Source organism: Equus asinus, chromosome 4, assembly GCF_041296235.1.
Source record: "Equus asinus isolate D_3611 breed Donkey chromosome 4, EquAss-T2T_v2, whole genome shotgun sequence".
Lineage (NCBI taxonomy): Eukaryota > Metazoa > Chordata > Mammalia > Perissodactyla > Equidae > Equus > Equus asinus.
Window position 1 is genome coordinate 139,612,705 of NC_091793.1, and position 14,611 is coordinate 139,627,315.

The following is a 14,611-nucleotide window of genomic DNA, read 5'->3' on the forward strand; positions in this document are numbered from 1 at the left end:
AATAAGATCAGTCAGTTTTACACTGAACCAGAATTACCTCTGACACATAGGTTTTACAGTTGGGCTTATGCTGTCAATAAATTTTTCACGGAAAATCAGGTTATTTAGATCGGTGAGGTTCACATAGCATACTCCAGCTGTAATATGCCAGCTAAATTGCAGCCCAGTTGCCTGAAAGAATTAATTCATCTCCCAAAATGTGAAATTAAATCCTAGGGAGTAACATTACATGACTGATGATGTACTGAATTAAATTAAAGGAAGACTTGAATGCTTGTTAAAAAAATACCGCTTACATAAACTTGTTTATAACCGCATGTGAGCCTCCTAATGGATCATGCAGTTGTGAATACACCATAACAAAAATCCAAAACGTGAACTATTAGGGGATTTTTTAATTTAGGAAAGAAACACTATTTTGTTCTTTTTTTTTTTTTTTTGCATGTCAAATAGTTTGATTTTTAATATCATGTTACGAGATTAAGGTAGGATTAGTATCTTAAAAATATTAATTTGAATCTCAGATCCTTTATCAAATAGTAGCTGTGGCCCCTTTTCTCTTTCACACAGAATATGATTAATCTATGAACCTACTAGAACTAGGAAATGAAGCGTGGCCCCTCACCACACACTGTGCCTGTGATCCTGAGCCTTCCCGGCAGTAGGTGGCGGGACAACTTGCTCTTCTCTCACCTACCTTAGCGTCCTGTACTCATTCAGCATTGTTGAAGGAGAGATCTGAGCACCACCGCCAGGCCTCTCCTCTTGCTGTCTGGAGATGCCATGAGCTCATTTCACAAGACTGAGGCCATGGAGGCAGAGGCCTCACTTTGGAGCAACTGCAAACAGGAAGATGGGTTTCTCCTCCACTTTCACTAGAGGCTGCCCTTTTTCCATGGCTCACCCTATTAGTCACACATAAAATATGCTCATATTTTATTAAGATTTGAGGTTTAATGCAAAGGGACTATGTAATAGCACATGAGGCCCCCGCACAAAAGAGTGAAAAAGTAGAAAAACAAGAAGATGAGGGAAGGGAAGATAGCAGTTTCTGCACTCAGCCCAGCAGATTCCTCTTAGAGGACGTATCTGTCTTTCTCACTCTGGGACACAGCGAGGACCCAGACATGCCACCAGAAGAAGAGAAATCCCTCAAGTGAGAAATAGCCAAAATATACACAAATTTTGTTTCTTTTAGTTTTTGGTTTAGATGCTACCAATAGGTAACAGAGTTGCACACACACACACACACACGTATATAAAATTTCTTCTTTATTTCTACTGATGTAGTTTTCTTTCTCCTTTCCTGTTTTTCCAATCCCCCTTCCTCCCAGACTGTAAGCCACAGCCACAAAGCACCAGGAGCCTCTGGGTGTCTTCTCCGAATCCAGACCCTTCCTGGTTGAAATTTTAGACAACTCTTCCCAGAGCCCTGCCTTCCTCATGTCACTGTCTTGCTCAGAAGCAGCGGGTGGTGGGTGTACAACTCCAGCCTCATCAGATTAAGTCCATCATGTGGTGTTCAGGGCCCTGCCATGTGGCACAGGCCTCCCACTGAGCGTCAGCTCCCTGCCCCGCTCCTCACACGCGCGCTCACACAAAGGCACGGGGCCCAGCCAGCCTCCGTGAATGTTCTCTCCTCCTCGCCAAATCCTACTCATTCTTCTGATCTAGTTGACATCCCAGTTTCTCCCCAAATCCTTCTATGAAGACTCTAGGCTTATTGACATCTCCAGTTTTTAAATTTCTACTATGCTCGGAGCCTGTACTGACCATTGTGCTGGTCCTATGGCCTTGTCTCATTCTCCTCCATTCTGAGCACATAGAAAATAACCTGTACTTGATTCAGTGGCTCCAGCAAATGGGACTGAACTTCTTTCTAAACTGAGGAATATAATCTCTGCTTAAATGTTTACTTCTTGAACTGCAAGTTATTGAAACAGATAGTAAGACTGCAAAAAATTGCAGTGGATACCTAACCCTCTCCCATTACTAAACTTCCAGTTGCCCCCTTGGCGCTGACTCAGACTTGCTCATTACAGTTAGCCCTTCTCTGAACCATGAGTTCTTCATGCCCTGCACCCCACTGAGCTACTGGCCTCTCCTCAGTGTACTGCAAGCGTGAGAAATGGGATTGTAGATTAATGCACTCTGCTGGGTGTTTATGTAGATTTGTCTTGAAGGACCTTTTCTCTTTTAGTGAGTTGTGTTTTATGTTTTTGGGGGGATTTTTTGCTAAGGATTTAAATAAAACACGTTTGCCTGAATATAAAGCATAATTTCTTTCATAAATAGAAATCAAGACTTATTTCTGAATAGTTGCAAGTGGAGAAATAATTAACATATTATTATTCGGTAATTCTGTTTCAACCTAAATTTTGCATTTAGGATTCTAGGACTCTTCATCCGTGGCATTGAAGAAAACAGCAGGTCCAAGCGGGAGGGCCTGTTTCACGAAAATGAATGTATTGTAAAAATCAACAATGTGGACCTCGTAGACAAAACCTTTGCTCAGTAAGCATTTTTCCATTTGTTTATTTACTTTGTTGATCCCTAGAATGCTTATGATCATTACTAAGCTCATTATGATCAAAACCGTAGGTAGCATTTCTGGTCAGTTCCCTTTGATTGACCCCAGAATGCCCATTTTCAAATCATGTTCTGCGTTAGCACGCTCAAGGGTGGCCCGCACGTGGCCCCGACAGCCTCCAGAACGGTGGCCTGCAGAAGGCAGCGAGCCCTCCTGCCTGGCTGTTTTTCTGGGGCATTGAGAGATGGGTTTGTTTTTCTTGGGCTATGGGTCAGTTAGATTGGAATTTAATGACTCTTTTCACAGACTGTTAGTTCAGCTTATTAATTAACTTACTTGGTGTCACAGTCTTCCTTAAACTAAATATCTCTGAGAGATGCCCGTGAGGACTCACCAAATAATAGAAACAAATGGAAAGAGTTAAAATGCTCTCCCTCAAGAAATCATTTCTCTGCATGTGAAAATGTTATGGGAATAGGTTCTTGTACCTAAGAATTAGAGTATGTGGCAGGCTGCATACGTTTTTTCAAATGTATGTTGGCATTGCAGTGGGATTCTGGAACAAGGGAATAAATATGAATTCTCCTTAGTAATATTCACCAACCCCTCCTGTTTCTGACGAAAACCACTCATAATATATCTTCTCTGTGGCCATTAGTTGTCAATATTGGGGGCGGGAGTGGTTCTGGGTGGGAGTTGTAGGTTGTAGGAGGGCAGTGGGCACTGGCTGCTTAAGTGTGGAAAGCAATGAAGCCTTAAGAGTCTATTTTTGAAAATAATGAATAATAGACAATATTATAATTATTATTAATAATGATGTTATTTTTATATACCCCTGTGCTTTTTACAAGGGCTTGATAGATAGGAAAGGCAGACAGTTTATGCCTATTGTATAGGGGTGGAAATTGAGGCTCATAAAAGTTCAGCATGGAGTTAGTGTGGAGTACAAACTGACCTCTGGTCCAGGAACTGACCAGAGGAGCTGGGCTGTCTACGTGAAATCTTCTCCCTCCTCCGCTAACAATGTAGGGTATCACACACTTCAGTAAGGTATATTTTTTCTGAAGACGAATAAGTGTGGAGGTGGCATTCCAGGTTGGGATGGCGGTTCCACTGTTGTCAGTGAAAGAATCAGGCATCTTCCATCTTTCTGCTTTGCCAGCCTTACCACGTGGCTACTGTCTTTAAGTTGTGTCATGGTCACAAGATGGCTGCTGGAGTTCCTTTCGTCACTTCTGAGTTTCAAGAAATAGGAAAGAGAAACAAGATAACAAAAAAGTTTCTGCCTCCCAGATGAGCCCACTTTCCTCTAATCCCCCTTCACTTACAGCTCATTGGCAAGAAAGGCGGGGAAGGGTAGTTATTTACCTAGTTGTAAGGCATAAGAAGGCATAAGGAAGGAGAGGAAAAGTCGTAGGAAATTTGAGGAAAAACACAAAGGGCTAAGACAAAAAGCAACAAATAGAGGTGTATAAAAGAATAAAAGGGAGGGTGCATATTGGATCGACCATCCACTGTGACATTCAGCTCCACCAGCGCATCTGCCAGATGTCTTGGAGAGGAAATCTTGGACTTCTGGAACACGACTCGTGTTAGAGAAGACCTGTGCTTTAGAATGCAGGCCTAAAAGGAGACCAATTGATAATCTGATCAATACTACAAAATGATTTTTTTTCACCTAAAATTAAAGCCTCCTTTTCTGTTTACTTCAGTAATCACTTCTGGATAGATGTTCCGCTTTAGAAATACTTAAAAACTGTGGGTCATTAGATGAGTTACTTAATCTCGGAGCCTCAATTTCCTCATTTTGCAAAATGAGAGCTAATTATACTTAGCTAAGATTAAATGAGAAGATGAATTAAGAAGGTTGTTAAGAAGATTCAGTGAGAGAAGTATGCATGTTAACAATGCCTGTGTAGCCCAGTGTGGGGGCACCTAGTGGGCAAGTCATAAGTGTCACCTAGCCCTTAGTCAGGAAAGTCATGTTGGCGGTAATGGTGATGCCACCTCCCGTGCTTGCACTGCTCCGCTGCTCCCATTGCCACGAGGTGGGCCGAGTTCGACTGTGTGCTAGAACACAGTATCCTTACACATTTCCTGCCTCTCCTCCAAGGGCTCAGGATGTCTTCCGCCAGGCAATGAAATCTCCCAGTGTGCTCCTCCATGTGCTTCCACCTCCACACCGGGAACAGTATGAAAAATCTGTCATTGGACCTCTCAACATTTTTGGTAACAATGATGGTGTTTTGAGAACGAAGATGCCGCCTCCTGTCCATGGAAGATCAGGAATAAAGACAGTTCATCTCACAGGAGCGGGCAGTCCTGAAGAAGATGCGTCAACTTCCATACCACAAAGCAGGAGCCCTCGAGTACCAAGAGTCGGTAGAAACGCATCGTCGCCCTCTCTCTCCCCTCTCCTGGGGTTTGGCAGCAAGAAAAATGCAAAGAAAATTAAGATTGACCTAAAGAAAGGTAATTATTAAATTATGCTTAATAGCATTCTATTATTGTAACATGTAAAATTGGTTAAGGGAAATGCATTAAGGCTAATTTTGTTAATTCTTCTTTCATTTAACTGTACCAAAGAATAGATTTAAGTGTATACTTATGGAACTTAAATTCCTTGAAATTGTTGTACTTCCTTATTCTTTTCTTCTGGAGAGTGTAGATTATTGAAGACAAAATAGTAAAGACATGTTGGGGAGTGGTAAAGAATCATTGCAAAATTGCGAGAAACAGAGCAGTATTGTATCACAACTTAATACTAAACAGGTGCTAAAATTATGCTGTCCCTGTTTTGAGCAAGATTTGTGATTTTTGAAGCATCCTTTAGGCCAAGTCCAAAAAGCATATTGTTTTGGGTTCTCCACGTGGTTTCAGACCAGCAGAAAATTTACTCCTCAGAAAGTAAATATGTGATACTTGTTAATTTCAGTCATTCAACATTGAAAACAATTTTTCAAAACATGCGTACAAAAGCATCTGTAACCTTTCCTGTCTTCATCTTTTTCAGCTTTTCTGCCTGTTTCAAGCACAGATCAATGAGACTAGATCATGTGCGTGCATGCATATTTATGCAATATTATATACACACAAGTATTCATGCACTTCTGTGCTTCTGTTTATTTTGTAACTTCTTCTGATAATCCCTTCCCACACGGTAAACTTCTAAAATCCTACACGACTTTCAAGGCACAATTCAAAAGAAACCAAGATCTCATAGATTTCTGTTGGATAGTAGAGAATTTAATGATCATGTGGTACTTTTAGGATACTTAATAATATATATCAAAAGCAAATCACATGTACCTTTGATAGAGATTATTCTGAAAGATCCTCTTGTCAAAATTTCAACCCCCTATAAGAAGTCTATACTGGGAAGAAAATGTATTGACTAGGAGGCACAAATATTCCGAAGTGCTTAGCAATTAGGCTTTTATATATATGCATCAGTTGTGTTTTCCCTACAAATTATCCAGCTATGTATAGACATGGGATCGAGTGCTTTGAGGAAAGATGAATCAGACACAGAATGAGACCTTAAAAATCCATCAGAAGGCCTTGAATGCAAAAATAAAGAATAAAACATCACAGCTGTACTTTGGGAAGATTAATCTGACAGCAAAAAGAGACACTGAAGAAGAGACCAAACAACAAAAGATCAGTTAAGGGTGCATTGCATCTGTCTAAATGTAATATGTATGCCTTAATGGCTGCCTAGATATGTGAAGGAAGAGAAAGAAGGAATACAGTTATTCCTGAGGTTTTCAGCTAGGACGGCTTGTACAATGGGGCTGCCATTGCTAGAAACTAGAATTTTAAGTAGCTGAGGATATTTGAAAAGGCCAGCATCTGGATTGGAGAAGCAGTTTGTAGGAAAGTTTGAAGCACTGGTGAAAGTACGTGCATGGTGATATCTAGGTAGCTGACACCGGAGGGATTGGGTCAGACAAAGAGATTCAAGTGGCTTCCATAGGGAGATGGTAGTTTGGCTTCTTTTTTGCTTCTTTCAAGGGAGATGGCCAAAGCAGAGCATCTAGAGGACAGATCCTTGGAGAACATCTATGTTTGTGTGGGAGAACAGTGGGTAAGAGAGAGAGAGACAGACAGACATGATGTGATCAGAGGTAGGAAATAAAGATATGAAAACCGTGGGGGGAGTTCATGTCAGGAAGATGATTGATGGGAAGTGTCAAAGGTAGAGAAGGGGAAAGATCAAGAGTAGAAGGAATTACTGGATGTGGTCATGGGTAGGTCGTTCATGATGGAAGACTGAAGAAGCAGTAGATGGAGGAAGGATTCTTTAGGGTAGAGGAATCTGAGCACACCTTTAGATAGAGGGAAAAAATAGGCTGGAAGAGAGAGATTGGAGATACAAGAGAATGGGGCAGGGGCAGCAAGCATGAGTGAGGGGACAGTGGGATGCAGTATACAAGGAGTGGATGCTCAGCCAGAGGGGAGCTGCAGGTGGGCTGGCCCATTGAGAGCCTGGCGGATGCTGTCAGATGGGCTTTTGCTCCTCAGGAAAGTAGGAAGTCAGGTTATGGTTTCCTGAGAAGCCTCCCATGTGTATGGATAACATATGGCATTTCTTCTAGGACCTTAATAAAAGAAAGTGTTACACATCTGTATTGGGCCCTAAATTCACCTTGATACCATCGTGACCTGTCAGGAGCTGCAATCTATGTTTGACACCAGAACAACTGAAGTGTATTTAAAATATTTTCCCGAATGTAAATATGTCACTCATTCTTCATTAATCTAAATAAGTAGATTTTACTGTAAGATTGAATGTAGTATTACTCCTGTGTAAGATGACCATGCATTTTCCTGATCTTGTACGCTAGGCCCTGAAGGACTTGGTTTCACTGTTGTTACCAGAGACTCTTCCATACATGGTCCTGGTCCCATTTTTGTAAAAAACATTTTACCAAAGGGAGCAGCAGTAAAAGATGGCCGCCTGCAATCAGGGGACAGAATCTTGGAGGTAAGAACTAGAAATAGTATCTTCCATAAAATATTTATTGGTGTTTAAATCAATAAGTATATAAGCATATATATTAAATTTGAATACAATATATTGAGAATTATTTCTTGTAGACAAGATAAGGACTTTAATTAGAAAACTAGTTAATGAGAAGCCTAACTTTATAAGTCCCCAGTAAGAGCAGTTGATGTGGGGCCAAATAATACTGAAAAGTTTTCCCTATCTTCTCTTTCTTCTACCTCTTAGTGTCCCTGGGGAATTTGGATCAGATCCAAAAGTCCATCATTTATTCAATTAGGGCTAAGAATTTGAAAGTCATACCAAGCCCTGTAACAGTTCCTTTAAACTTCTTGCAAAGATGGGCCAGTCTGTTTCAAGTTGATCTATGCCTACAGAGAAGTATTTGGAATACCCAAAGCAAGAAGCTTTTTTTTTTTCATTTCTTTTTGTTTGGTATCACCATCTTCCTGGCTAAATACATATTGTCATTTACTTTTCAAGAAGTCATATTCATTGAAACTGGCTGGTTCCCTTTAATGTATCAAGGCATGGAGCAACACTATAGTTTTTTGTGTAGTTCTAGATCATGAAAGAAAATGCACCAAATGACTAATGTTGCTCCAAATTAGAATCTCCAATAATCTGTAGTAACTTGGTGACTGTAATTTTCTAAACGTGGGAAACACTGTAGAATTACAGCGAAAGACTCTATTTCCAGAGGAATTTGCCGTATGATAATGGGCCATTTCCCCTGTTTGTATTATGTAGAAAATGGTGCCAGTTAAGCATTTGAACCTGCATCCTTCCTTTTTGAGGAACCATCTCTGGAATCTGTCAGTTTGATTTCCCCCTCATAAGAATGTAATGTCTTAGGAAAACTGCTGATACTAATTACTGACTGTCCAGCACCACAGTAATCCTGGGCACTATGTTATTATTGGTATTATAAATGTGGTTGGTCTGGGCACATGTGTTCAGTATTCATCTTTTCAGAGCTTTGTTGATCGTGGGAGCCCATTTGCTGCCTACTTTCAAAAACCATCTAGGGTAGAAGGATATAGCAAGTGTTGTAATTGTGGCTGCTTGTATGATTGCATGCATTAGGTAAATGGCAGAGATGTCACTGGACGGACTCAGGAAGAGCTTGTGGCCATGCTGAGGAGCACCAAACAGGGAGAGACAGCATCACTGGTCATTGCCCGCCAAGAAGGAGCTTTTCTGCCCCGAGAGCTGGTAATATTCATATCCCAGTCTCACTGAATTGTCAATGCAGAGCTTACTACACTCTGGGAATTCACAATAGCTGAGAAATGAGTTCTAAATCACAAGCTTCATTTGTAGCAAAAATTGAATCACATCAAGAGTATTTTGCCTCATTTGGGGTATCACAGTTTTAGGATGTTGATGTAGTGAGTTGGGTATACGCAAACAGTACTTCTAGGGGACAAATTCAAACACCCTTTCAAGGAAGCAATTTAACAGTATTCAACTAAATACAATAAATACACATACGTTGAGTATGTGCTAGGCCCTATGCAAAACACAGTCAGCAAAAATGCTCGTGGCCCTACCATAGTGCAGTTTGCAGTCTAAAAGGAAATAAAAATATAACCAAGTGATCAAGGTGGTGGAGATTGTGAGAGCAAGCTGCAGAGTGCTCCAGTGACATATAATGGGGACTTGAACCTGGTCTCGAGGGCTGGGAAAGGCATCTCAAGCGTGAGATTTCAAAAGTCTTATTAAAAATGTCTCCCCGTTGACCCAGTAACTACACTTCTAGTAATCAGTCCTAAACTGATCATCAAAGATGTGGAAAAAATTCATGTACATTGATTTTTTTTCCTAAAGTCCTATTTCTTGTAGTGATGTATTGGGCACTGTACAACCAGAAGTATTAGTTAGATAAATAACTGGATAGTTCTCCAGTGAAATATAGTAAGTACTTAAAATGGTCTCTGTGAAGAATTGATAATAACATGATAAAATGTTCCTAGTTTATTATTAAGTAAAAAGTTGGGTATAAAATGATACGTGCAGTATGATCAAATTATATTAAAAAGTCAAAAAAAAAAAAGAACTGGTAGGAGATGCACCCAGATTGTTGAGATTATGAAAGATTTTCATTTTCTCATGTTTTTTACAATAAACACATTTTATTATTGAAATATTTACTTAAGAAATCTATAGAAAAGTCAAAGGACTTTTATGGCTAATAAGAAAGAGGAACTGATGTGACAAAAGTATTTTAAATTACCCTTGTTTTTATTTTATTTCCTTTGACTCTATATAGGAAATGATGAAGGCACATGTAGGTAATATGAGAGGTCCAAGGGTGGAATCTTCAGAACAGTGGGGGTTAGTTGAGAAAATTCACTATAGGTGACCTGAAAAAGAAAGTTTAGGATGCATGATAATTGTTATCAAATATGTAGAGAGTTATTGTATGCATTAGAAAGTAAGCCATCTGTTTAATAGTTTATGTCCATTAATTTACTTATGTATTAATCCAACAAACGATTTACTGAGGATCTGCTGTGCACTAAGTTTGAGGTTCTTAGGACGCAAAAGTAATGAAGACTGATTTCCTGCCCTCTTTGAGCTTGTACCCAAACAAGTAGTTGGAAGTGATAATGTTACAAGAACTTTCTAACTATTGGAGCTGTCCAAGAAGGAAATGGGTTATTTAGAATATGGAAACAGAGCCTGCCTCACCATCTGTCAAAGATGCTCTAGAAAAAATTCTCCCATTGATACAGGGATAAGACTAGAAAACCTCTACGATATCTCCTCTGAGCCTGACATTCTGTTACATGTGTTTATATTCACATTTGAATACGTGACCCTCCTGAGTCACCTCTCACAGGTATCAATGCTCGTTAGCGCTGGCCAAAGGATCCTCCCTCCATGTTTCTATGGCATGGGGTTTCCTTTTGCCTCTTCCTTTTCTTTCCATCATCTTAGCCATTTTTCCTCATGCCCTATTGTGTGCTTTGGGGAGATCTGTGGTAAAATAAGGAAGGGAAGATGTGTTGCCCACTTCCTCTCTTCTGCTTGACTCCTCCAAACCCAGCCATTTTGGATGGTAGAATCCTGAATGTCTGTCTCATCTCCTCCCTGAGGCTCCTCACTTTTCCTAAAGAGAAATGCTGCCAAAACTTGAATTCCAGGGTTTTTTTCCCTCTAAATTCAGATGAATTCTTTATTTATCCAAAGACCTTCATCTTTTTCTGCAAAGGTCAATGTGAAATGAAGCAATACAAAAGACGGCAGCATGTATTCATAGCAGGAAACCTTCTCACTTCTTGTCCAGTTCTCTGGTTGCTGGAGACAAAAACTTTTAGAAAACCTCAGTGGGACTATGTACTTGTTTCAGGGATGAGAGAACAGGGAAAGAAGTTTTGACCGTGTATCCCATTGAACTATGGTCCTGGAAGGAGTAAAACCCTACCTAGAAAGAGAAACGCTCCAGCCAGCCCCCGCACGTGCAAAAGAACCCAGTGACAGAGCTCCAGCTAGGAACTCAAGCCCTCAGGAGCCCCTACTTCCTATCTCATAGTTCCTTATACCCCTTTCCATGTGTCCTCTAGGATTCCCAGCTCTAGAAGCTCTCTTCCTCCCCAAGGTAAGGGAGAAAGGGTGCTGATCTTATTCCAATTTGAAACTCTGAATGCGTTGTCAGTCAAAAACAATTACACCTGGAAGTTACTTAATGGAATAAAAATTTTCAGACTAAAGAGAGCTGAAAGAATCAGTGAGTCCAACTCTAATTTTGTAGTTGAGCAAACCAAGGTCCAGTGTGGCTGAGTAACCTGTCCGTGGCCCCACAATGAGCAGGAACTAGAGGCCTAGGTTTCTTAACACTTGGCATCGTCTCTGGATTTCAGCTCCCTTTACTCAACTTCCACATTCACCACTTATGGTGTGACCTACAGCAGGTCACAAAGTCATACCAAGGCTCAGTTTCCTGGTCTGTATCATAAGATTGTTGTGAGGATTAAACGAGATAATATATGCAAAGCTCTTTGCATAGTTTCCGGCCAGTTGTAAGTTCTCAATATGTGTTCGCTGTGATTATTTCTTCTAGTACATTACCACTTCTGTGGTACTGTACACACAAAACTATACTTTAGATACGTTATGGGGTTTGCCTAGGACTAACCACTATTTTGAACATTGATTGTTTTCTTTTTTATTATTTTAAAATGTATCCAAAATACTGAACTACACACAAAATTTTTATAACCAATCAAATCTGTGTCAGGCATCCTGTATATACTATTTCACTCTCATTTAATAGAAGTTAGTAAAATTTGATTTCTATCCCAGAAAGCAACATCATATGCCAAGCCCACCAGGGAGCGTATTAAATTAATTGTGCAACTGTGAGATTATTAGGGCAAATAATATTTGTTCTCGTTGTTTTTAGTTTTATACAAAATTTGGAGGATAAGTGGTTAGTATCCATTCTCTTAGAATTCTCTGGCAAATAGTCTCGACTCTTTAAAAAATATTTGGCTTCTAACTATCCAAATATGTGGAATATTCTTTGGAACCACAGCAAAGCAAGGGCGTTTGAGGCGTACAAGTGCCTAAGTAATGTGGACCCAGAATCTTTGTTTGGGAGAAATAAGAAATAGTATTCTCTCTCTGGTCCAAATGCCTGCCCTGAGTGCTAAATAGCAAGAACCCTACAGGAAGTTTAAAGAGAGGTCATGTTTGGCATGCGTGGGGCTATTTCAGGGGGAATTACTTCCTAATGTGGCGTGCCCTGGACTATTTCAAAGAGCAAAATGAAGAACCGTGTGCTATGTGATACATCTTTTTGTTTTTCTTTCAAAAAATTGAAGGTGGTTTCACTGTGGTCTCTTCCCCCTTATTGTGATGGATGTACACACTTGACTTTCCATCGAAAATCTGGCAGGATGAAGGAAGGACAGCACTTCCTTCTTTTGTCTTGTTCTATCTCCTTTGAAGAAAACAAACTGTGTTTGTTGTGTTCCTGTCCTGAGACACCGTACTCTCCCTTTTGTTAAGCCTCGCTATTTCATGAGCTCTGTATCGCCTTAACAGCGCTGCTCTGCCTATTTTCTGACACTTAAGTCTTCCTTCCTTCCTCGTTATCACCAGCTTCTTGTAAAGTCTTAACACTTACAGCCAAGGGAGCATGTGGTCAGCAGATACACAGGACATCCCGATACAGGATGGTCTCTCGGATGTGACCCTCTGTCGTTCCAGAGCCCTTAGCATTCATTTCCTGGTCGTTTCTCCTGACCTGCCACATGAGAGAGCTGTGCTGAATTCTTATATTTGCTGGCCCATGTCCTCCTTTCTGAGCAGTTGGTTAGTATCACAAATTTAGCAGCACATTTTGCCAACCTTCTTTCCATCTGTGGCAAGCTGGGTTGAAAATCAATCAGAGAAATGTATGTAATAACATCACAACTATTTAGCTCTTATTAGTATCTTTACCAAAAGAACTGTGCTTCAGAGGTAATCTTTCTAGACTCCCAGCCTGGAAGATCCTTTGATCTCCCCACCCCCCGACTGAGTGAGAGTTTATTAAGGAGGTGTTCACATAAGAAACATTTCTGCAGAGGGGACTTCAAGATTAGTGTTAGTAATAGAATCGCAAGGTGAAAATGCTGTGTCTGCGTCTGCACTTGAAATGGAAACTTGGCTACTTAATCAGTGGTTTGTTCCGTCTGTTCTGTAAGAGACACAGTCTGCAAGTTCCTTTCCATCCCTGAAACTTGAAATTCTTTTCTTCTCTTGCAAAGTGTCAAATAAAGCTATCTTTCCATTTAGGAAAGATCCTGAAAAACTCCATGTTTTCTATTTATTTCATGCCTTTTCTTTTTTACGAGCTTCAGAGAGAGACACACTGTGTTATTTGCCATGTGTGTGCATGTGCACATTTGTGTATGTCTTCTTTCGTTTATTGGGGAGGAAGAAATATTCTGCCATTTCTTTGTTAACCTCTTTAATGTTTCATGTTCTGACCTGCTGCCTTATCTTTAAATTATCCTGAAAATCGCAGCAACCCCTGGTGGGTAAAACGAGCTGAGAAAATTTCAAATGTATTTATAATTTCTACCTGCCAAGTTTTCCTGCTATTAAATGCCGGCCTCTGCAAGTGGGATTAACTATATTTCAAGCCAGCAAGTGCTCCTGCCTGGCGTGATTGAGATCCGAAAGTTAGCTGTGTCTGTCATGCTGATTTGACCTTCACTTAGGAATATTGCTTTTGCTGAGAAGAAAATGATGCACACAGGTGTGGAGGCTCCCTTAATCGTTACTGAGCTGAATGGATCCCAACACTGCCATCTTACCAGTCCCTGTGGCCGCCTTAGCAAACGACATGTGGCTCCAACTCCTTCCGGTTTGCTGTATCTTCTTGCTAAGTGAAAAATTCACATCTTCAAATGTCAAATTATTTAACGTCATGAATCATGCAAGAATTTTGGTTTGAAATCTTAAATGAACCTCATTTAACTGTTACATTATTTTATCCACGTTAGCTATTTGATTCAAATGATTCTGTGCTTAATTAACCAAGGTACTTAAGGAAGAATGAATATTATAGCAGTTATTTGTGGATAAGTAGCAGAAATTGAAGGATGATTTTAGAATGATTTTTCTACCTAAACCAAAGTGCAAGAGTTGTGTTTTAGAATTTAAATAATTATACAAAAACCAAAATGCGTTTCTATGTTCTATAGATTCTCCAAGTAACACAGTTCTAGTGACTTAAGATGGAGTCTTTGCTAAGATATAGTCTCCATTTCTGCTTCTCCCTATAATAATTCCCATTTCTTTCTTACATTTCCATTCAACCAATATGCATTTAATCCTAGTCAAGGCTTTGCAACATGAACTCCAGAAATGAATAAGATGTGTTCCTGTCCTCAAGGAGCTTCTAGCCCGTAAGGAAAACAGGTGATGAGTTGACCAAGTTATGCAAATAAAGTGTTGTCGGAATTCAAAATTGGGGACCAAGAAAACCTTCAAGAACATGACAGTATTTGAGAAGGATTTTGATGACTGAGTAGGATTTCAAAATGCCGAGCTACAGGGGGAAAGGAAATACCATCTTC

At 40.1% G+C, this 14,611-nt stretch overlaps 1 protein-coding gene across 8 annotated transcripts in view; it reads left to right on the forward strand.

Annotated features, from left to right (window-relative positions):
* The window catches only part of PARD3B (par-3 family cell polarity regulator beta), a 908,373-nt gene that overhangs the window by 483,166 nt on the left and 410,596 nt on the right, over nt 1-14,611 (forward strand). For all 8 annotated transcript variants that reach the window (XM_014836393.3, XM_070508440.1, XM_014836394.3 and 5 more), the window contains 4 exons: nt 2,389-2,514; nt 4,644-5,002; nt 7,378-7,517; nt 8,622-8,750. In XM_014836393.3, coding sequence (XP_014691879.3) covers nt 2,389-2,514; nt 4,644-5,002; nt 7,378-7,517; nt 8,622-8,750 — 754 coding nt within the window. The remainder of the gene's footprint in view (nt 1-2,388; nt 2,515-4,643; nt 5,003-7,377; nt 7,518-8,621; nt 8,751-14,611) is intronic.